General features: G+C 45.2%; 1 protein-coding gene across 15 annotated transcripts in view; it reads right to left on the minus strand.

Annotated features, from left to right (window-relative positions):
• The window catches only part of CaMKII (Calcium/calmodulin-dependent protein kinase II), a 329,599-nt gene extending 302,733 nt beyond the window's left edge, over nucleotides 1–26,866 (minus strand). For all 15 annotated transcript variants that reach the window (XM_071586329.1, XM_071586337.1, XM_071586333.1 and 12 more), the window contains exon 1: nucleotides 26,745–26,866. In XM_071586329.1, the coding sequence (XP_071442430.1) occupies nucleotides 26,745–26,809 (65 nt within the window). In that variant the 5' untranslated portion in view covers nucleotides 26,810–26,866. The remainder of the gene's footprint in view (nucleotides 1–26,744) is intronic.
• Nucleotides 26,867–27,834: the final 968 nt, after the last annotated feature.

Here is a 27,834-nt window from a genome sequence, read left to right on the forward strand (position 1 = left end):
CAGATAGGAGACAAAATATTCTAACATACAATGACACTTCCATATCACATACAAAAAAACTTCCACATCACATACAAAATGCCGTCCACATCACATACAAACAATGATTTAATAACTACAATGAAGTTTATTACCCAATGGCTGCTTCGCATTTATACTTAAAACTTCTAAAATTGGATGAAAAGGGCTCAAACAAACCCAGGCAGCTGGTTCCAATCAATAATGGCTCCATTTAAAAAAGATTATTTTTTCTTATTTGTTTTTTGCGTCCTTATTTTTATTTTGAAACTATAGTCGTTTTTTCCCTTGAAGTTAGGCTTTCCTATCCCTTGCCATAAATCTTCCCACGCTACGTCCTTTTTAACAATTCTATACATCGTGCCTAACCTACTCCGTTTTCTTCTATTTTTCAAACTCTCCCATCTCAGTATATCTAACATTTCTGTGACACTATCTGTTCTTTTGTACCTTCCAAGTACATATCTTGCTGCCTTTCTATGAACTTTTTCTATCTTTTTTATATGCCCCACCTCATATGGATCCCATACTATGGAGGAGTATTCTAGGATAGGGATAACCAGTGCCTTATATGCTTTTTCTTTTGTGGCTACACTACTTCCTTTTAAATTTCTCATCACCCAATGTAATACTTTAAATGCCTTCCGTGTCAAATTATCTACTTGGACCCCCCACCCAAGATCCCTAGTTAAGTAAATGCCTAAATATTTGCAATGACTGCTACATGGGATTCTTTCGCCAAAGAGGAGGTAAATTTCCTTTTCTGCATTCTTTTTATTTGAAAAATCTATTTGCTTACTCTTACTTATTTTAATGCCCATATTATTAATTGTAACCCAGTCACCAAGGTGATCGATGTCATTTTGTAGTATTACGCAGTTATTTACATCTACATCTACTTAATAACCCGCAAGCCACCGCAAGGGCGTGTGGCGGGGGGTGTTAGGAAACTACCCGTAATTTAGAAAAGAAAAAAAAAACCGAATGCAAAAACCACAAAAATCATACATCCACAAAAAAACATGGCATACATTCATGCAAAAACACTTACACCACACACACATGCAAACACATAAACTACCAACTAACATACACATGCACCTGAAAGTATACCTAACAGCTTTGCAGTGTTTAACTTTGCTCCGACTTGTAAATTAAATATTTTTAATATTTCTAAAGTGACTTCGGTTTCTTACTATTATGATTTCTGATTGTTCGGGGAAGGAATGAGCATTTGTATCTGTCGGTACTGGAATCTATCTACCCATAGTATAGTGTGGGGCCATTATAATTCCTTCAGTGTCATAGTTAAACTCGTTTGTTCTGAACCTTTCTAAAAGTCTAAGCCTCGCTTGTTCTCTTCGCACTTCAAGTGGTTCCAAGCCTAATTCCCCTAAGAGACCTGTCACACTTGTGTTCTTATCATAACAATTTTTAACGAATCTAGCGGATTTTTTTTGGTTTTGTTGTAGTACTCCGGATCCGTGTTCTGTTTCAAATTTTTTATGGGAACATACTTCATTTGCCCTTTCAGAATTATTTCTTTGAATGTTTCCCATATTTTCTCCACGGTCGCTCCACTACCTGTCCATCCCGGAAACTTGCCCCTTAAAAATTGCTGAAACCCTTCCCTATCTGACCGGGCATATTGCCAAATTTTCTTTTCATCCCCCATACCTCATTTTGTTGATCTATACCAGTCCATTTGAACACACACTGCTGCGAGATCACTTATTCCCGGAAAGACATCTATACTAATGATAGGGTTTGGAGGTCTACCTGGGTTTCCCAGTTCTTGTGCCGGCACGCCCCCCGCTGTTTTTCCCCCCCACCCTGTTTCTGGTAGGTTTAAATCCCCGGCTATGATGATGTTATCTTGGGGGTTTTCAGAACAATAGTCAGCAAGGATCTCCAACGAGTGCATACCTTCGCTTGGACTTCTGTACAGAGCAATTATTTTTAACCATTTACTACTTTCTGCTTCTCGTATCCTTACACACATCATCTCAACAGTTAATATGTTGCCAATCTAAAAAGCTTATTATGTTGCTACAAACACAAATGAATACTCCTCCGCCCCTCCCACCTCGATCCCTTCGATAGACATTATAATTTAACGGAAAAATTCCGGCCGATGTAACGCTATCGTTAAGCCTAGATTCTGTGCCAATTATGATGCTGGGATTACACGCATCTATTAGTCTCAAATTCCCTAGATTTGTTGAAGATACCTCTGCAGGTCACCTGGGGGATATTTAAGCCCTTACCTTCAATTTTACCGTCTATACCGAGCACACCCTCGGGTCTGCTTGTATAGCCACTGGGCAACACTACTCGCCACACATCCCGTCGTTCCTCGCCATTCCCCGCCTTCCTGCTCGTCCGCTCTCCGCTTCCGGTCCCTGCTTCAGTTCTTCCTCTTCGTCTGTCAGACTCTTTTGTGAACTGTCCCCCGTTGTATGAGGTTGTCGCACAGAAAGTAATTTTGCCTCTGCGGTGGCTGTTGATTTCCACTTCCAAATCACCTCCATTGCCCCGATAAGATTCCCTGCTTCTTGTATGTGTTCATTAAATTGCCTAGTAGTCTTCCGTGCTTATGGGAGCCCCTTCTGTTAAGATGGACACCATCTATCCCCAAATCGCCATCGTTAATCCAGCAGTTTGGATCAACAAAGAATAAACCTAGTCTTTGACGCACCCAGTCTATTCCCTCGTTAATATAGTCGATTTTGCGGTCCCAAATATCTTTTCTTCTTATAATCCAACTAATCACTATGCTTGCCTTTTTAAATTTTTTCTTTGCTGCCATGGCTAAATCGCACACCAATCCAACTACATGGTCACCTGTTCTAGCCCCTCGGACATCCTTTGTGCCAACGTGTAGGATCACCACTTCCTCTTCCCGCTCACCCTCCATCTCCTCAATTTTGTGGAGTGGTGAATTAATCCGCACTTATAGCGTAAATATTTTAACCGAATTACACTGAGTAATACACCAAAATCTGAAGTAAAAAAAATATTTCTTTCCGAAAATTTAAAAATTCTACAAGTCCATGATTCCCACTTTAGGAGAGATATTAAATAAATAAATATGTTGAAGTTGACCGATAAAAATATTCTACGTACCTCAAACGATCGAATGCATGTTACACTAAACCCTCTTCAATGACAACCGTATTGAACGAAAGGAAATATATTTATATCCCTGGCCAATTAAAATGAGTAAGAACAGCCACTTCGAAATGAGATTACAGGCAAGACAACTGCATTGACCACTCCAAATCTAGCCCGATTTCTTTTTTTTTATTATCTCCACTGAGCCTCACGAAATACTGACGGACAGTGCTCATGTTCATTCTTCGCCCCACTTCCGATCAAAAGGCCATCGAGCACTCATGTCTCAAAGAACATACTTATTTTAAGTAATGAACAACGATCTTTTAGAGATTTTTCTTTGATAGGAGAGTGTCTCTTGCGATCTGAACTAAGATTACGACTGCGAAGTCAACCGTTATTTACAATTCAACCTCTCCCATCGCATCCCCCAACCAGTGCCGATTGGTGCGACCAATCAACCATGCAAACCCTTCAATACTTCAGAACCCTGCAACCCGACAATCGTTGCTCAGACGTCGGACCCTAAGCCGTCGCCTGCATCGACTCCCCGTCGATCCCCAAGGAGCCACACGCACCGCGCGTGCAGATCTTCCGTCCCAATCTCGGCTCAATCCAGTCCATCCTTCGGGAGGCAAAACTTATAGAGATGCGGTGAGTGACTTCCCAAAGCTACGGCGAATGCGACTGCCTCGTCGCTCCCTTTATCTGCCCGCTCTTACCATTTGGAAAATTAAGTGCATTGCTGATTTCCTTCAAGTGATAGAGTTTGCTTTTTCTTCCGAATGCCATCCATTACATGATACGTCTTGGGGATCGAGATGGTGCGGGGGCTAACGTACTGGCTTCCCACCATGAGGGCGCGGGTTCAAATCCCGGCGGTGTTGAATATTTTTCAGAGGTATCTCGATCCCTACTTGAGGTGCTTTGTGGAGGGCACTTTGAGTGAGTACGCCGTCCGTCGGATGGGACGTTAAACTGCGGACCCCTTGGCGCCTTTCGTTAAGAGTAGGCTAATGCCGACGCCGGGTTTCTCTCCACCCTTCATCCTTTCCTATCCATCCCCTATGGCGCAAATGACCTTAGCTGTCGGTCGCCTCCCCTCAAAACTACTACTATGATACGTCTTCGTGTTGCGGATAGCGAACACCAATTCCAGGTGCTTGGGACACGCGGCGATGAGGCACTTCGCGCATTCAGACACCCGCGGCCAGGTCCAAAGCCTCATCGAAGATTCCCTCTAGATCCTCAACGACGGATTTCCAACGAATGTCCTTGGACGTGAATGCTCCTGAAAACACAAATTTCCTTCAAGAGCGAACTGGAACGGAGGTCAGCTTCCTCCTCAGGTCCGCTTCTATTTTCTTCGCACCTTCCTTCTGGCCAAGGGATTCATGGACGAGGGAACCCTGACTAACCCTAACCTTCCCGGCGGGGCCACCAATACAATTCATCGTCAAACATGCCCACACTTCATACCAATTTCTATTTTCTATTCGTCACAATCATCATACGTCAACATTTGTCGAATATTATTGTTAGCTCAAAATGCTAGAAGTGACCAATGGCTAGGCTTCCGAAAAAGGAATGTTCCAATCTGTCCGCCGCGGAATGTGCGCGTGGAAGGTCAGGTCGGAAATCACTACCAGTGAGTCGCAGTTGTCGAATCCGTGGGTCGATCGATTGTTCCGCCCGTTCCAATATTCATTGAATTTTGGAATATTCTTTAATTTTCCGCGATACGCATCCACCTAAGAATGGTCCGTCAAGATGTTCCGGGAGCGTTGGGGGGGGGGGGGCACGGGCGCCTACATCTCTTCCCCACTCCACCAACTTCGATTGACGCGAGCGCTCGGTCATTCCCGAGGTCAGCGCCTATTTTAACTTCCCTTTAACGGCTCCACACTGAAATCAAGGACGCACTTTGTATTGTTCAATAAGATTCAATTTTTATTCACGGGGTAGTGTCCCGGATTGATAAAATGAGCCACATTTTTCATTTGAGATTCTAAAAAAGATACAACGTATGTGATACATTAGAATCGGACGTGATCAATTACAGACTGAGCAATTACTTGCTTTATTTAACGGGCAAAAAGAACGAGGACAGCTATGATAACCTTAATCACGAAATACACTCAAATGTAGGCGTGTTATATCACATACTTACAATTCACCACACGTGATCGATTGAGCCGGCAATATTATTCATTCGATGCGATTGCTTCCAGGGCTAAAGTGAACTCGCTGGGACTTGGAGGGAACGAATGGGGAACCCGTGGGACATGGGAGACGAAGAAGAAAATGCCATTGCATTCGGTCAAATACACTCGCTAAAGCTTTCGATGGCAGCCGAAAAACAGATGGCCCATCGAACATTCTCATCATTTCTTCTAAACCAAGCAGTCGCGCGGCAGAAATGAAATACCGAGGAGTCGACAAAATATTCGACTCCTCCGGGGAAATACGTTTACAAATTACAATCCATAGTCTACAAAGATAAGGTGTTCTGACTCCGCGTCTGATTAATGTTCCCACGTTGGCTTACTACGGATTATTCACGGCAATAGTTCGGTTTTCTCGACTCATGTAGTTTAAAGGTGGCTAAAGTGAATATGTTCATTTGCGATTGTTTCCTCGGAGTAACTTTAGCCACTTAAGATTTCTGGAATAATTAGAGAGCTGTTAAACGTGTGATAGACCATAAAATATCGGATCCCACAGTTTTGTAGCTTTTTAAATGTCTTTGCAGCCTTTTGAGTTGTTCTTGTGTCATATTGTCATGAAAAGTGAGCAGTAATCAAACTTTGACAATATTAGGGTGTTGACAAATTTCTGTACTTAGTTAACAGGCTGATTTCGGACTTTTCGAGAATAATACAGTCTTTATCGCCGGGTCTCAGATATTTTAAAAATGTTCATTTCAGGTTAAAGTGCGGTTAATAATTATTTCATGGCTATTTATATTGTCAACATTTTTTATTTATCGTTTCCTCATTTTTTGGAGCTTACGAGCTCGTAATATTCTGGACTTATTCTTTTGGGCATTCAATTTCTAATGTTCCAGGTACGAATAATTACAAATAGTGGACATAAATCTGACGATCATCAGAATACAGATGATACTGGCAGTGTTTTGAGGATTTAGGAAGGTTACGAAAAGAAACAAGAAATAACAAAGGACCCAGGATGGAAACCTGTGGGACATCGAATTTGGCAAAAACTGGATCAGAGCACTTTCCATCCGTTTCTTTGGCCTTCTTACCATTGAGTTTGATATGAGTGAAGCCATAACAGGACTGAATGGGAAAGTTTTAACTATGCCATTAGATACAAAATAATATAACGGTTTGCACAGATTTATCTATTTTATAAAGTCGCACAAAATCAATAAAGCTATTTTTATTCGTTTAGGTCACCACTCTTGTATCCAACGCCCGACCTTTTGCCCCTCAACATGCTATTTTTTTCTGGAGAGACTTTTCCCGAGTTTTTAGACTCTCATGACGTTAGATTGGTATCCGGTATCATCGATGTCTGTTCTGCTGTGGCGTTGACTTTTGCCACGGATCGCAAATAAGATGGTCCACGCCAAATTAGAACTCGTCTCACAAAAAAACGGGGACATCATTATCATCGCTAATTCCCAAATTGTACATCATATTTCCAAATTCGGCCCTTTTCCCGATTTTTCCTTAATTTGGAAAAAATAAGTGAAAATTTCCCATTTTATCGAATACCCCGGTCGAATGGTCCTTGGAGCACTCGAGCCTATCAATCCACATTAAGATCGTACATCATAGGAATGGCATTTAAATCATCATGTTTTTAAAAATTACCAGTTTTGTTTTTTTTTACGTGGGTCACAGGCGAGACATGAGAGCGCGCTCCCTTGCTCTCCCCGCCGGTTGCCTTTTGAAATCCATTGCCCGGGGCCGCGGCAAGCTGAAAGGGCAGTTATTACCCCTGCGATTACTCCAACGCTTACCAAATCACGTATCACGCTGCACGCCAACTGCAGGCACAGTCCTGTCCCAGGCGTGGCATTGCGCCCTTGATCCTCCTCGCCCCCCTCTCCACTGACACCTGCCGATACGAGCACCATGCGAGAGTGCAGCTTCACTTCAATCATCGAGAGGAGGGCGGAGAGAAATGACGCGGGGGGTCGGTGCGACCGAGCCCCCCCCCCCCCCCCCCCGAGGACCGAAGGATTCCGCTGGTGTCCCCGCCTTCTTCCCGTTCTCCGCCTCTCGTGCACACTAAATATGTGCCTGCATTTCATCTCAGTCAGTTCTCGATTTATATTTGAATTATCCATTATTAGCGCCAAAAAAATTCACCAAGACTTTCGCACGAGAGGTTTTCATTCAAATGATACAATTTAAAATTCTTCGCAAAAGGAAATAATTAAACATGTAAATGGTTGGACATTCTCTCTTGCAACTAAACTAGGGTAAAAAAACAACCCCCTGACTATTCCCCTTTGATGATGAACAATAAAATTCATTTAGCCCCTAGAAAAAAATACCAGTACCTATATGTCTACAATTCAGTGCCTTTTCTATCGAGAACTACAGCTTTGGTTGAAGAAAATGATCATTCATCTCACCCATACTGACTAAAATACCGCATCCAATACGACGGCAGCCACACGTCAAGTGAGATCCAATCCACGCTCCTCGCCGCACGCTGCGAATGATCGGTAATGGCACGCCCTCCCTCCCACTCGCCTCAACGACACAACCCCCAACTCTTTCTTTCAATTTTCTTTGAACTTCGATTCATAAGTTTCTCCGATCGTCAGAACTAGTCCGCTCCAAATGAAAAGCTCACTTAACGTTTACGGCTATAAATATGATTGGTGAATAGACAACCACTTATCATTTCACAGCCGCATGCCTCAAGGCTCTCCCGACCGTAATCGGACGCCGACCAAGGGGGGGGGGGAGACATTTTCACGGCGCGAACATCCCCTCGAGGATTATTTCGACTGCCATGACCAAAAGCCAAGTCCCGGGGCAAATTTCAACATCTCTCCGCTGATTGCAAAAAAAATCTCAGCTAATATCTTCATACTATTTTGATGGATCTTAGAGTAGATAAAACGGGTACATCAAATTCCTTAAATACTTTGGGGTTACTTTAAAGCAGTGATAATGAAAAAATGGCAAGGTGCAACTCCCTTGACTCAACGGACAGGAAAACGTCAAGAAGAGAGGAGAGCCATTTCACGCAAGCCGAGTCACAATAAAAATGCATAGGACTTCTAAAGCCATGGGGTGAAAATTTCAACCAAGGAATAACATCGATAAATTCTCTTAAAATCTCAAACATTGCAAAAATATCAACCGAATGCTCTTTTACAGACATGATGTTCAATTAAAAAGCTATGAAATTTAAAAAGGTATACAATAAAGAAATTGACATCAATTGTAAATACAGCTAAAAAATACTTTCTGTGAAACTCTTGATTTTCCTGAAAATAAAATATTTCAATAATATTTGTCATAGATATCAGTCAGACCATTGATAGATCTGTTGAGTTTTTCTCTCTAGTTTAACGACCAAACATTGGATAATGTCTTTACCTTTACATAATTAATCAGTTTCATTAGCATTAGTAGTTGATGCCACCAACACCGCTCGTACATCTTTAACTAACTGGATTTTGTTAATCGGCCGTTTAATTGGATTATTCAATTCAATAACGACGATTATATTTCATATCAATGCCGATGAAAATGAAGACCACGCCGAGCCTATCCGAGCATATCAGGGCCCCATAGCAAGGACTACGCAGCCAATCAATGTCAGGGCCGCCATGGCCATCCGTGTACCCCCAACCCTCCTCTCACTTGGGCCAAACTTGATCCACGAGATATCAACGCTGGAACAATTTGTATGCACAAAGAAATTAAAACTTAAAACAAAATTATATGCCATCTGTTAAGAACCACTTGCTTCCAGCAAATTTCACATTTTACAGACACCTGCCATAATGCACACAATTTCAGACCAATCAGAGCACAAGCATCGATTAAGGCACGATTTTAAAACTCCATGACTAAAGTTACACAGAATAATAATTACACCTAATTATGAAATACCGCAAAAACATAAATAAGACCAGAAGAAAATATGATGCCCTCAGATATATCCAAGAGAATCGATAACAAAACGGGGAATCGATCCCGGATCCTTAGTGGTGTGCACGCGGGCATATCGGACCACATGAACAACAATATATGCTAGGATTCACCCATGAACTCATATATATATACGAGGGTCATCCGGAAAGTAGTACCCGTTCGTGAAATAAAGACACAAAAGTAAATATTAACAAACATAAAAAATTTTATTTGAAAGAGGATACTTTAAACTACTTCTCAACATAATCTCCAAGCAAATTAAGGCATTTGTCATAACGTGTGACAAGTTTCTGTATTCCTGCTGCATAGTCCTTCGCCGCCAGCTCATTGAGATACGCGAGGGACCCATCTTGCACAAATTTTTGCATAATGCAGATGGTGTTTAACAATTTCATGAACAATTGTTCGAGAAACATTGGGAAAATGCTCACAGATGTCATCAATTGTGACGCGCCGATCGTTCCTCACGAATTCGTCAACTGAGCTCACCAGTTGGTCTGTAATGACAGACGGTCTCCCCGAACGCTCATCGTCGTGTGTGTTCCCCCTCCCCATGTTGAAGTTGCGACACCACCGCCGAACAGACGACTCGTCCATTACATTGTCTCCATACACCTCCTTTAATTGGCGATGAATATCACATGGGCGAACGTTTCTTGCTTTGAGGAATTTAATCACTGCCCTCACTTCACAACTGGCGGCGTTCTCAATTTTTTTAAACATTGTAAACAATCACAGAAACAACACAGGCAATGCTAGCGTCACGCAACTTGGCTCAGAGAAGGCAGACAAGCCACTGAAGCTATCTGACCTCGTCCAGCGGCTACTCGCGTCGTCAGCACTTCATGCGGCACGAACGGGTACTACTTTCCGGATGACCCTCGTATGTATGTATATATATATATATATTTATCGATTCTAAATTTCGTCTTTCCACGCAAGCATACTTGAACAAAAAGAGGATAGACGGTGCAGAAAACTCCTGAACCAGTTGCGACTCACACAGCAAATATTTTCATTTTCGAAACCTTCAGACAAAATGTCGGCACCATGCGATCGCATGCAATGACTAGACGCAGTCGCTTGCTTCTCAGAGAAAAGAGCCTTTTTTTCCTTTTCTTTCTTTTTTCACCCCCCGCCACACGCCCTTGCGGCGGCTTGCGGGGTATATTATGTAAATGTAGAACCTCTTTCGACCGCCAAAGGGCAGAGCTCACCGTTGCCACTCAGGCGTCGAAGCGAGCATCATCTCGGCCAAATCTCCTCACTGCGCGGACAAATCAAACATCCAATTACGGATGTCCTCGCTTTCTCTGGATTTTTATTTATTTATTATACATGTTTAAGAAGTGCCGTACAAGTTGACAAAAACGAATTAGAAGTCTAACGAATGCGCGCAACAAACGCAAAATTAAACTGAAGAACTCCAGAGAGAAAAAACCTGGCAATAGTTTTGAAGCAACCCCACCGGGCGAGACGCGCGGATTCTGTCGCACGCACACGAATGCACTTCCGAAGTGATCCTGGCACCCCCTGCCGCACGCGCAGCGCAGGAATTCGCGAGCGCGCACGCGCACGCACGGGTGTTCGGGAGGGGTGTTTCGCGAGGGAGGGAGGATTTCGGCCATTTTGCGCTGGTCAGAAGGATTTGGGGCGTTGGGATGCGGGCACGGGGGGAACTAATGGGAGGAACTTTCCATCCGACAGCTATCGATCGACGTCGCACGCCGTCGTCGCATCTATTCTAGACACGCGGTGCCCTAGCTGCGCACCACGAGGTGGACAGGAAGGCGCGTAGACCATTGACTGAAGCGGTCCACTGGGCGACAGAGCTCCACCGCACCCTCACGGACGACACCGAAGCGAGTCGACCGGCAAGGCGTGACCGCCGACCAAATGACTGACGAACTGCGCTCTCACGTTCACGCCTCGCTGTGCTAAGCTCGAAGTGGTGCCCGGTTGGGGCCTCAGTTGACACCGACCTCTACTTGGAGGAGGGTCGATTCCGGATCGGCCAACTCACTTCGTCGTCGAGAACTTAATCGAACTCATGACGTCAACGGCCACGGGCCTCCCGCACCGCCAGCGAAGTCCCCCGACGTACATGAAAATCGCTCCCTGAGATCATTTCACTGGAGCTCTCTGCCGAGGAATGAAGGCAGCAATGCTTTCCGAGTTGCATCGTTTACAATTTTAACCACTGATTAATTTAGCGCTAGTGTACACTTGCATTTGGATTCAACTGTCATAACTAACCCACCTACCACAGTAATCAACCCGAAGTTTGGTGTGATAGGCGAGGAGGGTTGAGCCCATTTAATACTTATGTCAAATTCACACGTGCCCAAGGAAACCCGGAGGCTAAATTCCTTCCCTTTCTCCCTCGGGGCTTCACAGGAAGTACTAGTACCGCAAATGCCGGAGGGCTTAGGTGGAGCCCAGGATGACCATAATTGCTTGGAATCCAACCCTGTCCCCCGGTCAATAGTCCAATCCACCCACTACATGCAAAAGACTCATTATAATGGGTAACGTCAACGTCGATACTAATATTTACGTCCTCATAATTAAGAGTCTAGCACGATATTCACGCGCGAACCAATCCCCTTGTTCACGCCGTGCCGTTTCGTTGAGAAGCCTAGGGAGAGGGGCAGCTTCTCTGTCCAGTTACTAGGGGAGGGGGGGATCGGAGACAGATGAATGTCGCCACGCGGCACGAGTTTTGCTTCCGAGGCGCATGGCATGCTAACAAGATGCGAAACCACTCGACCTGAATTCGAACTCGGATCGGTCGGTCGGGAATGCCGCCTATTATCAGAAACTTCCTCGGGGATATCGATTCAAAGTAACTAGTCTCGACGGCGTTTGTTCATTTCGACTCCACCGTCGATGAGCAGTCGGAGGAGCGTCGCATCAATGATTCCCAATGGAAAATGGTTGTCGCCGTAGCATTAATAGCGAAGTAGCATTGCCCGTCGATGACCCCGCTCAAACACTGCCATTGCATTGGATTACTGTGCCCTCATATTCTGCCTGCTTAAAACATTAACATCGTCAACAGGATTTAAATCTCCATACGAACTGCGATGCCCCGAAATCAAAGAGCTGCCGACATATGCAATTTTTTTATGCAATTTGCAATTATTTTTTATTTATTTATGCACCCTGCAAGTCAACGCTAGGGTGTATGGCAAGACGTGAATACACACCAGACTAACTTTTACCCGAACATGACACTGCCGCGGTCGGACAAAGTTATTATGATCCCCTATCTTTCGTGGAACAAATGGCATCCTAAATCTATCTGTTCTACACTTAATCTCTTTAATTTTTATTAAAATGATCGATGGCTAAGCAATGCATACACACAGTATGTAGATTGTAAACGGAGAGGCGATAGAGAGAGTGGCCGGGAAATGTGGAGGAGGGTGATCGAGGGGAAGGAGGCGGACGACGTGGACGGAGACGGCACGCATTAATCGGAAGTCGAGGCCCGATCCAATGGCGAGGTATCGCGTCGAGTCAGTCGGTAGGTTGATCGAGCGTAACGGTGCCTACTGCCCCCTTTGGGCCACCTTCCCTGATCGGTGGATTACTGTTTATCAAAATCTTGTATGCCGTTATATTAATTATACACATAATGCATACACTAATAATATCAATTATGCAATGCTATCTGTGTATGTATGAACATAAGCATACATGTCAGTGTGAGAATGGAAGGGGGTGGGGGCGGGGGTGAAGGGTTGGGGAAAGGGGGAGAAGGGTTGGGGAAGGATTAGGGGGAGGGGCGTTCTCCGCTGGCACGCTTAGCAGTCGCGCCCGAAAATAAAGTTTAGGGTTTCCGACGGTGGCGCTGTCGGGGGGAGGGTGCCGACGGCGAAAGGGGGACGGGAGTCCCCCGAAAATAGCCCGCGGGTGCGCGAGGGGTTGGTGGGGGCGGGATGAGAATGCCTCCAAGGGGCGGGCAGGGCCCAGGGGGAGCGGGGAAGCCTGGTCGTCGCACTCGACCTGCAAGTTTACGCAAAATAATGGAAAAAAAACAATGAGGCGGCGCATGAAAATCGTCATCCACGGCGCAGTCACGCCCGCCCGCACCCGGAGCGGCACCAGTCACGAGGCGCCACGGGAGCCGCGGAGGTTCCCCGCGCCGGAGCTCCCCACCCCGAGGGCCAGGGCTTGGATCCCGGGACGTTGGCACGACTTCCCCAAGTTGGGTGTCCCTACTGGGTGCCACGCGAAGAGGGCACTCGATGGGCAGCAACTCATACTCTGATGGGGCGGCATCGATTAGTACGACTCTCGGTCATTGCGAGCAGCCGGGTTTCCCTCTACGCCAATTCTTCCCCCGTTCACTGAAAATACTACACCTGCACACATATTCCCACACATCTCACACGCGAAGCCCTCGGTCACTGTCACGGGCGACGACCACGGGAGCGGCGAGCTGACCGAAGGCGCGCCCGGGGCAAGTGGCTTCGGCGACAAGCACCGCGGTGCGCACGCGCCGCCCTCAGGGTGCCTGGTGCACCGCCGAGACACCATGCACCATCGCCGCAAAGCGACATGCGAATGAGCCGGGAGCGGCGCCACGGTTGCATCCGACTGAGCGCCCACGAGCGGGCAACAGCGGAGCGTCGAGGCATCTTGGGGACATGCATTGAGATACCAGGTGCAGTAGCAGCTCAGGTGAAGGAAAACTTGGTGAAGCTGATAGTCCGGGGCGCATCACCTGACATCTCGTCTTTAGAGAATAATTGAGGTAATGGATTTGGCAGGGAGGAAAGCCGGCGAAGATATGGATGGGGAAGGGAGAATGCTGAAACGTGAAGAAGGCAGAAAAAGTGGCGGAGGAGATATTGGAGGGGTGGGTGTTAAAGGTCGTAAATAGAAGGGAGAAATTCGGTTAACTAGAGAAAAGAATGGGGTTTTGGGGACGACAGGAACACAGGCAGAAAGTACAGAGTACTGAAGAAGGAAGAAAGTTGCACAGGAAAAACAAGAGAAATTCACAACATTCGTAGCACGTAATGGGTGTTGAACAACGTTCAAAACCAAACTTTAATACTCTTACATACGTAGTTTGTCTTTAAATTGAAATGGGAATGAATTAGCTTTTACAGAATGGCATGGACCAAAAAGGTGCCAAGTTCTGTCCGCTATCCAACGTAAAATTCAGCCAACACTAGTCGATCCAATCTCGTGCAGCCGACAGCTTCTTAAAGAGGAACAGTTGCGAATACTGTTTCTTGGCAGGCGACGCGTCAGTTTCGCAGAGGACGTGGCCAGCCGATGGCAACAGAAACAGCGCCGTGGGCCAAGGGTGGATCGTTTTTCTGGCGCCCCGAGTTCGAGACCCACGCCGCGGGAGCACGCTCGAGGGCGTCGGCCGAACCATCGATGGATTGCGTGGTGGTCGCCGTGCAGACGCGCCTTCGCTCCCAAAAGGGGGAGAGCATGTTCAAGGTGTTTTCTTAAAGGACCCCGCCAGCCCCAGGCTGTTCATTGAACGCGCCTCTACCGTTGAAAACGTTCTCATGTGATGGGCTCTCGCTTCAATTCTGGCGATCACGCAACGACGGTTCTCAATTGAAGTACGCGCCAAACTATTGCTCTCCCAAAGATATCGTTTTGCTCCTTCAAGATTTACTTCCTCCTTACATGCATGGACATTGCCTAATAAGGAACGGGTACTTCGACCAAGAATACTAGGTGTCGGCACGAGGGTACCAGTACCTACCAATATATATATTCGTATATCGTTACCAGCCCCTAAGGCAATGAGCCCTGAGCAAGGATCCAGAAACTTACTTACCATAGTCTAGGGCAATAAACCGAATTATTTCTCGTAAAAGTTTCATAAGTTGGTGAAAACTAGGATCCGGTACTTAGGATACCAATCCTTGGTAGTATTAAGACCGCACAAGTGCGCACCCCCTCCCCGGACTACAACCTTGACGTGGTGGAAGAGTTTGTGCGTTACGATGACCCCTAGAGCTGTGCTGGCGGGAGTAATAATAATTGCTCCTGGTAGGATCACCCATGCCAGATAGGTCGAAGGTTAGGAGCCAGACGAAAGGTAGTCCACGAAGCGTCTGTTCCTCAGGGAGACGGCTGCTATGGCGTCTGACCCCAGTGGGGCGGCCAGTAAGTATTGGTGTCACGTTAAAAACACTATTGAGGAAGGCAACGGGAAACCACCTCAAATATTATTCCCAAGATAAAAATATGACGGTCACGACAGAGATTTAGTACTGGCAACTACGGGGCTCGGCCCAATCGGCCGTGTGTCGCGCCCGGCAGCGGGGGAGGAAAGGCTTCCACGGTCGTCATCCCACGAAACCCTTGCAAGGGAATACCGGCAGAAGCAGGACAGAAGTAGCAAGAGAAGACAAAATTAGTTAGAATAGGAACGTGGAATGTTAGGACATGATGAGGACAGGGAAACTGGAGAATATCAAGCGAGAGATGGAAAGGAGAAATATACATATTTTAGGTCTATGTGAGGTGAGATGGAAGGATAGCGGGGATTACTGGAATGATCAGTATAGAATAATACACAGCGGCAGGGAAGAGATCCAACGAGGGGTTGCCATAGTATTAAATGAAGAGGTAGGAAGAAGCGTAGTCAACATAGAGGAGGTAACGAATAGATTATTAATAGTAGAGATAAAAGCAGAACCGACGAACTTGGTTATTATTCAGGTGTACATGCCACCGAGCAACCATCAGGAAGAAGAGGCCGATAGAATATACGATCAGTTAGAGGACATAATTGCGTGTGTTCCCGCAGGGAAACATTTGATAGTGATGGGGGATTGGAATGCGACGGTAGGCGAATGAAGAGATGGTGATGCGGTGGGGGACTACTGTTTAGGCACGAGGAATGACCACGGGGAGAAAGAAGCTGAGTTCTGCAGGAGACAGGGGTTAGTCATCACCATCACTTGGTTTAGACACCACAAAAGGCGCAGGTATACATGGAAAATTACAGGTGATTCAGAAATATATCAGCTAGATTATATCCTGGTAAGACTCAGGTTTAGGAACAGTGTGATAAATTCACATAGCTTCCCGGGAGCGGATGCGGACTCTGACCACAATTTAGTTGTTGTGAAATGTAGCGTCCGTTTCAAAAAGATAAGGCAGGAGCGGCGAGTTAGAAAATGGAATGTAGAAGCATTACATGGTTTGAAAAAGAAGGAGTACCAACAGGCGGTAGAGGAAATCATGGAGAATGGTAAACAGCTAAGTACTATCGAAGAAAAATGGGAAAGTTTCAACTTTGTGAGACCAGTTTTAGTTCCTATTCCGAAAAAGGTAAAGGCTACATCCTGTGAGGACTTCAGGACCATAAGTTTGACATCCCACGCAGCTAATATTGTTCTCAGGATCATAAACAAAAGGATAGAGAGTAGGGCAAATGATTACTTAGGGGATGATCAGTTTGGGTTTAGGAAGGGGAGAGGTACGCGTGATGCCATTGCAGTAATGAGATTATTAATCGAGAGGAATATAGAGTACAACCAGGAGGTATTTGCCAGTTTCGTAGATTTCGAAAAAGCGTTTGATAGAGTGAATTGGGAAAAATTGATGAGTGTATTGCAGAAAATAGAAATAGATTGGAGGGATAGGAGGCTAATCCGCAACCTGTACATGCCTCAGACTGCAAAGTTGCGAGTGGGGAACGGGGAGTCTGTTTGGGCAGTGTTAGGAAGAGGTGTAAGGCAGGGTTGCCCATTATCACCGTTGCTGTTCAACCTGTATGCAGGGGAAATGATTAAAGAGGCATGGGAAAGACCTGGAGGTAGGAATGAAAGTGGGCGGGGAATTCGTAAAATCAGTTAGGTTTGCTGATGACCAAGCCTTAGTTTGTCAGTCAGCCAAGGGGCTGCAAGCATTGCTGAGTGAATTGGAAATTCAGTGCGACAGGTATGGGATGAGAATCAACATTAATAAAACAAAGGTTATGCGATTTTCTAGAAAGAAAAAGGGCAAGCTTAACATTAAAATAGGAGGGCAAAAACTACAGCAGGTAGAACAGTTTACGTATCTCGGCAGTGTTTTGGACCAACACGGTCAAAGTAGAAAGGACGTAAGGAGAAGAATTGCGCTAGGCAATGAGTCTTTCACAAGAAGGCGGGAGTTGATGACAGGGACGTTGAGTAAGGATATTAAGAAAAGACTCGTAAAAACTTTGATATGGAGCGTAGCTCTTTACGGTGCGGAAACGTGGTCATTGAAGCAGGAGGATAGACGTAGACTGGAGGCTTTTGAAATGTGGGTGTGGAGAACAATGGAGAAGGTGAAATGGACAGAGAAGAAGACAAATGAGGAAGTACTTGGTATGGTGGGCGAAGAGAGGGGTTTGTTGTGAGGAATCCTATGGAGTCAGTAAAAGTGGCTGAAGGGGGTTTTGACCGGCAGTGGGATGTTGAAGACTGTAATTGACGGGAGAGTGTTAGGCAAACGAGGAAAGGGAAGGAACAGGATAGGGATGTTGGACGGGATGAAGGGAGGAAGAAAGTACTCAGAGCTTAAGAGGGACCTGATGTAGAGTAGGATGTTGTGTTTTGCTAGGGGTCACAAATTATTAAATTAGTAATTATGCCCTTCCAAAAACCTACCTTGACCGGTAGATTACCTAATAATAATAATAAAAATCCATAATAATCGCATCGCCAGAATCCGACGTACCAGTACCGAGGTTCTGTCTTTCTTCATACCTAGATAACGGTTTCAACTCGAGTCTCTAACAAACTCAAACTATCTCTAGCGTTCTACCATTTCCAATTTCACATAATTGGGGTGAGTTTGTTTTTGCAGTTGAACACCATGACAGTCGGCCCGGGAAACCGAGCCGAGTCACGCTCCCGCCTCCAACGCGTGACGCGGCGCTTGATTGCGTGCTCACGACTTGAGTGAAAAACTTGTTATTAGCCAGACAAAATAACGCAAAAACGTGCTTTCATTTTAAAATGGCCCGTCAAAACTTCCACAGACCACCAGAAAACACCGACATATTTTAAATTAGAAAACCCAAAACGGTGAGACCGATGCCCTGTGAAAATATTTCCGGCGATATTAAACATGTAGTTCAACTGCAAATCCTTCGCGAACAAGACGCTGGCTGGAATCGGGCTGGCTGGATCACCATATTGCTCTTTGTTCATCTTTTATCGCCCCCTGCCACACACCCTGGCGGTGGCTTTCAGGGTATTGCGTAATAGTAATAGTAAATGGTGGGCGGGACTACAAAGCCGATGACGAACGAGCCGAGGCTCGGTAGGAGGCGCCGGATAACATTCGAAGCAATTACGGGAACCATGACCCTCCGCGGTAGTGAATTACACACAAGTGACCATCAAGCCGCGGTGCTTGCCAGGAAGCGTGGCACGCGCCACCCGCCCCCAGCTGCAGCCGGCCCACGGATGCGTGCGTCTCCCCCCTCCCGCACCCTCATCTCACAGTTCCACGAGCAGGGTGTCAACATTTAAGGAATTTCAACGCCGGCGGCACGCTTACGTGGATTCAATGGTCGCGGAAACGATTCTGTTAGGATCGTGTGACCGTGTCAATTCCAGGGAGATGGACGCACGTGCCGAGTACGTGTTCGCACGCGTGGAGATGCGATTTGCAGACCAAGGACTGCAACCGTAGAGGTTTATCGGTACGTTTATTTCATTCCAACTCCGTTATACATGTCGAACTCGCTTTCTGTGTCCAAATATCAACTCTCAACATAGCATCACCAATATGTTTTGTGGCGACATTGATGCCATCAATAGCCAAAACGTGGACAAGGCAGCTATAAATTACGACTTCTGCGAATTACTATTCAGCACAAGCGTTTTCCGTAATGAGAGATGACAAACGTGTGTGACCGGTGCGCGACAAAATTGCAAAATGGGTGAAGCCATCGGTGACTAGTTTCTAAAGAAATAAGAACTATATTTCCGAGAGAGACCAAAGAAAAGCCCATTGTCTATTTAACGAGGATAGACCTCCGAAGTGAAAAAATGAGCATCCAGGACTCGGAATGAAAACCTTCAACGATGACACAAATTATTATCGGTAAAATGTCTATCGTGACCTGATGAATAATCACAATCCACGCATGATTAAGAGTTGTAAATGAAGAACGGATAATACGAATGAGAAGTTAAAACGGCTTCAAGTTGGCTAAGTATACTGCATGCCGAGTATAAAGAAAATGTGAGGCATAATGGATGTAGGTGAAACAGGAGGGCAACATTCGCAGACTGTTGAACAGTAACAAAAATAGCCACGATCCATCGACACATTCGAGAGCACACTTCAGAGGAGAGCGAATATTTGAACAAAAACCTCAAATCATCTCGGCCGTGCGTCAGAAAAATGCCAGGGACCTGAACGACCGCGCATTCTTGAAAGACGACAAATTTGTTACAGATTGCGTAAATAAACATCGTGCACCAAGTCTTGATAAATGCTCTCCTGAAGTTTCCACTCCACAAACAGTGGCGCGCTCAACAAACGCCCCCCAACACGTGATGAGCGAATGATGGCCAAAATAATGTCAGAGCACGGAGAAGGGAAACAGTGCCCCGATATGAAACTGGACCAAGCATATAAACGGGTGGAAATGAAGAGGACGGGAAGGATTAGAGGGCTACATCATTGGCCTTGATATCCAACAAAATCATATAACGCATCATTGCTAAACATGCAAAGTTCCTTTCGGCAATAAGAACGCATTCGCAGGCAAATACAATTTTACAAAATGTGGCATAGCAGCATTTCTTCACGATGAACTCTAGTCCGGTGGAAGGAATATTCAAGTGAAGCCACAAAGGCTAAATTTCGATAAATAAAATACGATGTCCCTCTCGTCAGAATTACAAGGACAAACTTATCTGGTATAAAGGTACTGATGTGAGCATGGTTTTCTGGATTCGGAATTCTTTCTCTCGCTGTAAAAACATCAGTCACTCAAGACATTAGATAAAAAATGAATCAAGGCTCCAAATTAATATAAAGGGTCCTACAAGAGTGAGAAATAGGGATCCAGATGCACGATTAGAACACAGAATCCGACAGAGGTAGCTAATTCGATGATTTACCGATGACCCAGAGAGATCGCACTAGTATGAAAGAGGACATAACAGATGACAGGCTACTTGGTCGCAATCTCGATGTTTCGAACCGAGTGAAAATAATGGGGAAAGAATTAAATCAGAGCAATTTTAAGGAGATTAAATCTGTACTCAATCAAAGGGAAATGCTGCATTGCTAATAAAATACAATGAGTTACATTGAGAAACTGGGGACAAGGAAAGGACTCGAGATTCGCTCTCGACATTCATCCTTCAGTGGATTCGCGAATTATTTGCGCGTGGGTCTACCAAAGAGAAATAACTCCACGTTACGGGAGAGAGGTGTTACTCCCCGCCGTGTTGAGCCACGGAATACGAAGCATGTATTTTGGGGTCCATTACAGAAATTTCTCTCCGAATAATTGCTCTAAGTCAGAGAAGGATACGTTAGATGAGTGAGCTATGCTCGAGAGTAGACAACGAGTCTCAAGAACACGGGGGTCGTCTGGGGTGGTGACGACGGCAGGCGAAGGGGTTCTGGGGGTGAGACTCGGGACACCAAATTCAGCCCTCCTTCATATCGGAGGGCGCCCCGAAGTCCAGCGGATGGAGTGCGCCAGGCTTCCGATCGGAGGACGCACGCACGATTCCCGGGGAATGGGAATTTCGTGGGAAAAATAGCATCTTAAATCTATCTGTACTGCACTAAATTCCTTTTTTTACATGATCCCTCCTACCGCGGTACGATGGAAAAATAATACATTTTCGACATCATCAGTAAAGAGACTTAGACATTCTTCGGATACCAGATCTTCCCGAGAAACCGAACGGTGGCACGGAGGGAATAATGAACTGGCCCATGCTATCAATTCCATCCCCATCAGGGTGAATCTCACTCGCCGTTTGTTGCTCACCCACACGAGGTTAGAGCTCTACCCTCACCTTACAAAACAATCTCCGGGTTGACTTTTATGTGTTTTCCATGTTAAAAGCAAGTTAGACCAGCCGAATAGTAAAATTAGACAAATATTTTCCAACACCAATAGATTGAAAGGCTGTCTTCCATATCATCAGCGGGCAACCGCAAGGGACATCCTTTCCGCCTCGCTCTGTCTCCACAAGTCGGGCGAGATATTGCAGCATCATCAACGAGCGATCGTGCCTCGTCACCTCCATCAATGGAATCCACTTCATTTCGCACGTCGGCTCGTCTAGCAACATTCAAGGTAGATTTTTACAATAAATACGATAATCTTTTCCATTCGGAACTAAACACATTATAGCCCCGTGACCATAATGTCGGAGGAAACGATTTCCATGCCCTTTGAATTTAAAAAGGATTGAATTCGATGGAGGTCCTCCGGCATATTATCGCGTCCGCGTAGCGCCCATCTTCCGAGTCCATAAAGAAAGTATGATCGCAGTTGGCCGATAAGTATGTCACGGCCCTTTAGAATCCTGTTTTAACGCTAGCATGCCTTTGGCGTATTTTATTACCCTGCCACCACGCATTACTGCTGATATGAACGCGAAAGGCGATTTACCATTAAAGAATAATGACTCGCACAGAATTATGGGAAGGGACGACGCAACAATGGTTCGACCGCGTGCTAAAAACGATAGAAAGATTATATTGCAATCGATAATAGCTGTTTAGCGAAAGTTTTACAGCCCCGTGTCGATGTGAAATGGAGAGACACCGTCCATCATCAGCATTCGCACCTCACCCCTCCCCTCACCCGCCCCCGGTCGCCTGCCTCGAACACCAGATGGGAGGGGGGCGGAGTACGGGGACAGTCCCCGAAAGACAGGCGAGCAACACCCGCCAGGAATCCCACCGCCACCCCCCTCATCCGTGCGCACGGTCCCTCCTCCCCCCCCTGCTGAATATATCTTACGAAATGAGATTTCGATCGAGGACTTTGAACAGAGACAGCGCTGTGGCGCCCACTGCTGGGAACTCAACCACGGAAAGCCGTAAATCCGTCTCTTAGAGAATCAAGATGCTAGGTGCGGCGGCTCCAGAGAGTGGGAATCTCGGTGCGGTGGCGGAACTGTTCCGCGGCAGGTGTCCCTCCTCTGATGGTGCACGGGGGCACTCGTAGGGCAGCCCTTACACTCCGTCCGTCGGATTGCGAGTGACCCCTCGGCGCCATTTGTCAAAGTAGGCCGACGCCGGGTTTCTCTCTCCACCCCCTACTTCCTCCGTTCCCCGAAAATCTACCTCCGCCCTACTCGACCTCGCCTACTACTTGGGGCCTCGGGACTCGGTCGCCTCCCCCGAATGAGCACTGCCGCGAATCTCTCTCCACTTGAATTGAGACGCCCACGAGGGCTCTCCTTCGGTGCCGAGCAGGGAGACGGCCGGTCGGCGGGCGGGGAGGGGCCGGCCGCCTCGGGGAAGGGGGGAGGCGCCTGCCACCTCAAGGATTCGTGGTCGCACGCGCCATGGCGACCAGGTCGCCTTCACTTGGACCAGTTCATTTTTAAGGAGGCGAAAACGTAAATATGGGATACAGCACTGCGCTTTGAGCTTTCGTAATCCCAGTTACAATTATCGCACGTATTCAAATCTCCGCTACAGGTTTCTCGTGTTTCAGCATGCGGATCGCGTATGCCCTCTGGTCGTGGAGTCGACCCCTGCCATACACCCTTGATAAGAAGGTATACACGTGGGCCCTTAGTCCGACTTACTCGCGGAAACTCATTGGTCGTCCGACAGGGATTCCCAGGGCCGTGCCCATCGCCCCTCGATGGCGGTGAGAGGAGGACCATCCACCCAAAGCAGGGCAGGGTACCTACCCGCGGCCGCTCGATTTCAGATGCACTCGACGACGTGGCGACCCCACGCGTCTCCGGGGTCGAGCCCTCTACGCGGCTGCCGCTGTTTGATCCACCAGGCTGTTTGGTTCGACCCAAAAAATATGAACGTCATCTCTCGGGCTCTTTTAAATAAGAAAGGACAATGCGACTGGGATTTAAAAGACGTACGTGGAATGCATTATGTCGGAAGTGTTTGGGTACATCGAAAGTTGTTTCGAAGCCCTTGATCCTCGTGGATTTAAATACCGCCCAATTACTTTTAAAGCCAAGGTCGGCTATGGCCGCTCATCTCAGAGAAAATACGGATTGACTAAAATATGAATTGCGTAGAATTATTTTTCGGTGAAAATATAATTGGAGAGTTGAATTTAGGCCGAAATGTAACTTGCACTATAAGACTGAGCTCCTACATTTTGCATAGATCTTGGATTAGCGATTACATGAATTATTTCTGATTAAATCTTACAGTTTCAATTACAAGACTACAATTTGGTATTACTCAGTTTTTATTTTTCCGCGCACATCAACGGCATTGTTATTCAAAATATTTCAAAATATCCGTTAAATCGATTCGCATACGCCAGAGTCCTCACGAAGGCTTACGGCGAAGAGTTCGCAAACGCTTGAGGAAGGTCCATCCGGTCCTGGGCTTTAGCCCAGGAGGTTAAACAGAGAGACTATTCCGGTGAACACTAGAATTTCCGGGTATGTAAGGGCAGACACTTCGGGTGATCTGCCACATTTCATTTCAACACACGCCACTGTTTGCGGGCTCCCTTGCTCTTTTTCACGATTTAAATGCCCCCCCCCCCCGCCGCCGCTTCGATTTCCTCGTCCCCCCCCCCCCCGCCATTTCCTTGGTCCAATATCGTTTCCTCCTTTTTCAGGGCATGTAACAATCTTCATGGAGTATATTTTCTCCCGAGAAGGCATGGGTATCCAGAGGAACGGGGGCAAAACTTGGAACAAAGGTGGTTAATTATTCAATTGTTCCCGGCTCAACCTTGTGGAAATTCATTTTAATTAAATGCAGAATACAAAGGACAGTGGAAAGATACATTGTATTCTGCATTTAATTAAACGTGGTTAATGTTCATAACGTTCTCAAAGAAATGTTAAACGTCCAACAAATTTGTTTCAGCCACGATAAAACATGCACATTCAAATTTAATGTGTTTCTTAATCTACGTCCAACACCGATTCCATCGAAGAACCTATCTCTGCGTCTCATATCAATAAATATTTGGTAAAGGTATTGCGTAAATATCATAACATGTCTGTTCGCAATTAACTAATGTGTCACGGTCATGGTAACGGACCATTAGGTGATGACGCGTCGCGACGACGCAAACGGCCGTGATAACTTAAGTTTAATATGAAAATCTTGAAAATATTACTTCACTTTAAACGTTTTAGTTTAACCGCACACAATTGCTCATTTTATTACCGTCAACGCATGTCCCAAAGATAACATTCAAAATTGGCGCGTTTAGGTGCCCTTAGGGCTCTGAGTGATATGCACAGAACCTCGATCCTCCACATGGAGAAATGATTCCTAAGAATTTAATCTCCTAACGATCCTGCGAATTTCCATCGAGCGCACGAACAAACGAGAGTGGCGGCGGTCAAAACAACTCTTTGGTGCAAATGTTAATCTCGAACCGGCTCTTCACAACGGAAAAAATCGTCGCAAACAACGGACGACTCGAACACTGATATAATCCCGGGAGAATCAGTGCCCAAGGGCCGGCCGCCATTCGATGTGTCCCGAACCGAGGGAGGCTGCTGCACGGCGGGACGAGGGAGGGAGGGGGGACCGCACCGGGGTTCGAAGCGATTGACAATGCAATTAAGGGAATGCCGGCCACTTTCGCCCTCTTCAAGTTCGCTATTCGGCGAACAGTGAAATTCCGCAATCCGATTACAAGGAAACGATTTTATTCGGAAGGGGCGAGAGGGTGCATCACGAAGACTTTGATCGTTTAAATTAAAATTTGGGATTAGAATTCAGACCGCAGATCCGAGGCGACACTCAAAGATACGATTTTGCAAAACCTGCACCCCACCACTCATCACTAATACACTCCAAATTTTTACGCAACCATCTTTTGTCTCCTTGACATGGATCCGTTAATCCAAGTGTGTTACCGAGGCACTGTTATGCGCTTGAGACAAATATGTACCGCCCTCGTTTTGCTAAGTGATACTTCAGTTCCACACCACGATTTGATACCTCTCCAATTTTATTTTTAGGGAAGAAGAGGGGGGCGTTCTTCATTAGACCCCTTTTACAATTGGATAGACTCGATAGCGGGGATTTTTTTATGGAAAAGAAACTCCCTCAACTCAGATAGGCGAAAGGAACTCGAAAAAATAATTGAAATAATGCTATGCATTCGCTAAGATATTCGTTCGACAAATATACACTCCTAGTTATCATTCGGAGTTTAGGGAAAGGCATTCTTTCCTTTCTGGAATCCACTTATTCGTTATTTGCAATTAGATCGAGCTAAACTTTAAAACAAAATTTTCATGTAAGAATACATGGATGTACACGAATAAAAAGTTACGACTTCCACGAAAAATATTTCTTTTAAAATTTACACATCGGAAAATGAACTCAGTCAGAGCGCAAATATTGCGAATAACTCGAACGGAAAGGTTTTTAATATTATGAGGTCATTGTTGGCATAGCCAACCATAACGGAGACGGAAAAGTGCTGTTAGGTAATGGGATGATATCGACCCAAAGTCATATTCAAAAGTGGTCTTATCCTTTCGAGTAAAGAAAGTGGAGTAATGTTTAGATATATCCCTTTACTATAGCGTTTTCTATTTTGAGCAAAAATACAAATGGGCGAAGCCACGGTAAAAGTAGATTACAATAAATGGAAAAGCCTTCAAGTTCCGGAAAAAAATATAATGAAAAAGTATGACAATATATGACCCCAAAATCGACCAAAATTCGCATTAACCACTGCAAAATGATTGTACAAACAACCGGCACCCTATTTCCAATTTAAAATATGCGGTTCTAGGTAAAGATTTCCTCTTGCTGACAACACGACGGCGTCCCACCGTTTCCTTACGAGTATTGATTAGGAAGATTGACACTCCAACTTCACCCCTACAGAACTAAAAATCTAATATATTTCATTGAGAGAAGTTTCCCTCTCCTATAAAAGCACCATTTGGTTCGAATACAGTTGGTAGTCTGCATCCTGCTTTAGGATTCTGCAGCGGCCTATAAATTTTGACAGATACGACGCAAACCAATTTTTGAGAGACACATCGAGATGGTTCCATAAAGCTGCTACCGAGCAAATAATCACTAGTACTCACTAAATTATGCATTATAATGTCCCTCCCACAAGTAATAAAACTATCACAGGGCTTAACAAATAAATCCTAAGCGTTCATCAAATGAAAATTGCAGGTAAAAAGACCGAATTGGTACTGTGTCGTCTGCTCGCTAGTGGCGGCGCTTAGTGCTTTTTAGGGACCAATATCACGGATACCAAAATTACACCCTGACATAAGTTAATAAGAGAAAAGTACTACTTACTTTCCTAGTTCCTCCTTGAGATCGTAGTTATCACTAAATCTTGTACAAGCTGCTGGTGCAGCCATACCGAAAACTACAATATTTACTCCACCACTGAGTACCAATCCACCACCCCGCACGAGTGAAAGATCTGGTGTAATCAATAAGAGAATGGTTACTTTTATGAAGATAAGTTAAACTTTTTTTAAGGTAACAAATCATTGTTATATATTTATATATAAATTTTAATATATTTTTACTGGACGATTGCCTAATATTTTTGCTATTATAAATTATTAACTTGACTTAACCTTGTACCCGCCGCGCATACGTCATTTGTTACAGAAATGTCTGATTCAAATTAGGATGTCGACAAACCGTAGATATAAATTTGATTTATTGCATCGGGCACCCTTCGAATTATCACCTTTCTTAAGCAACTGAAAAATTATGCATAGCGATCATTTTTTCCGAAAATTTATGTTATAATTTCCTGGTTTTCTTCTTCATAAATAAAAATTATTCGTTGGTGAAAGGCGAAACATTTATGATTGTCGATTGTCGATCATATTATGTTTTACATGAAGATATTCAAGCAGTTATACAATTAATTACTAGGTTTTTCGTTCTTGCGACGTTAAAATCATGGTAACTCTGCACTCACGTACGTTCTGTAGAAAATTGAAACGTATATGAATTATTTTTGTAAGGTCTGAGGAACAAAATTTTGACAACTAATATTTATCTTGATCCGCTTCATCCTTTTATATCTCACCAGGGCACGTCAGCTTACGTTTATATCGTTGAAATTTGTTTTAATTTAAATTACCTATTGGAAACCATATTCTTTTAAAACCATATTTTATGAGAAATTTAATTTTTGTTCGCAAAGATGAGACACATTGTAATGATAACCATTGTTAGTGACTATAACTGCCTGTGCAGCTAATTCAGACGCAGCATGTTATGGTTAAATAATTGGAATATTTGTTTTTATTGTGGTTTAATGGTTTTCTGTAATGTTTGAAAAAGGTATAGTGGTTAGGTGCAAAACTAGCAAACGTATCTGATACAGATAATACTATTATCAAGAGTAACCAAGTTTAAAGAA

This window comes from Hetaerina americana, unplaced genomic scaffold, assembly GCF_022747635.1.
Source record: "Hetaerina americana unplaced genomic scaffold, ioHetAmer1.1.p SCAF_22, whole genome shotgun sequence".
NCBI classification, from domain to species: Eukaryota; Metazoa; Arthropoda; class Insecta; order Odonata; family Calopterygidae; genus Hetaerina; species Hetaerina americana.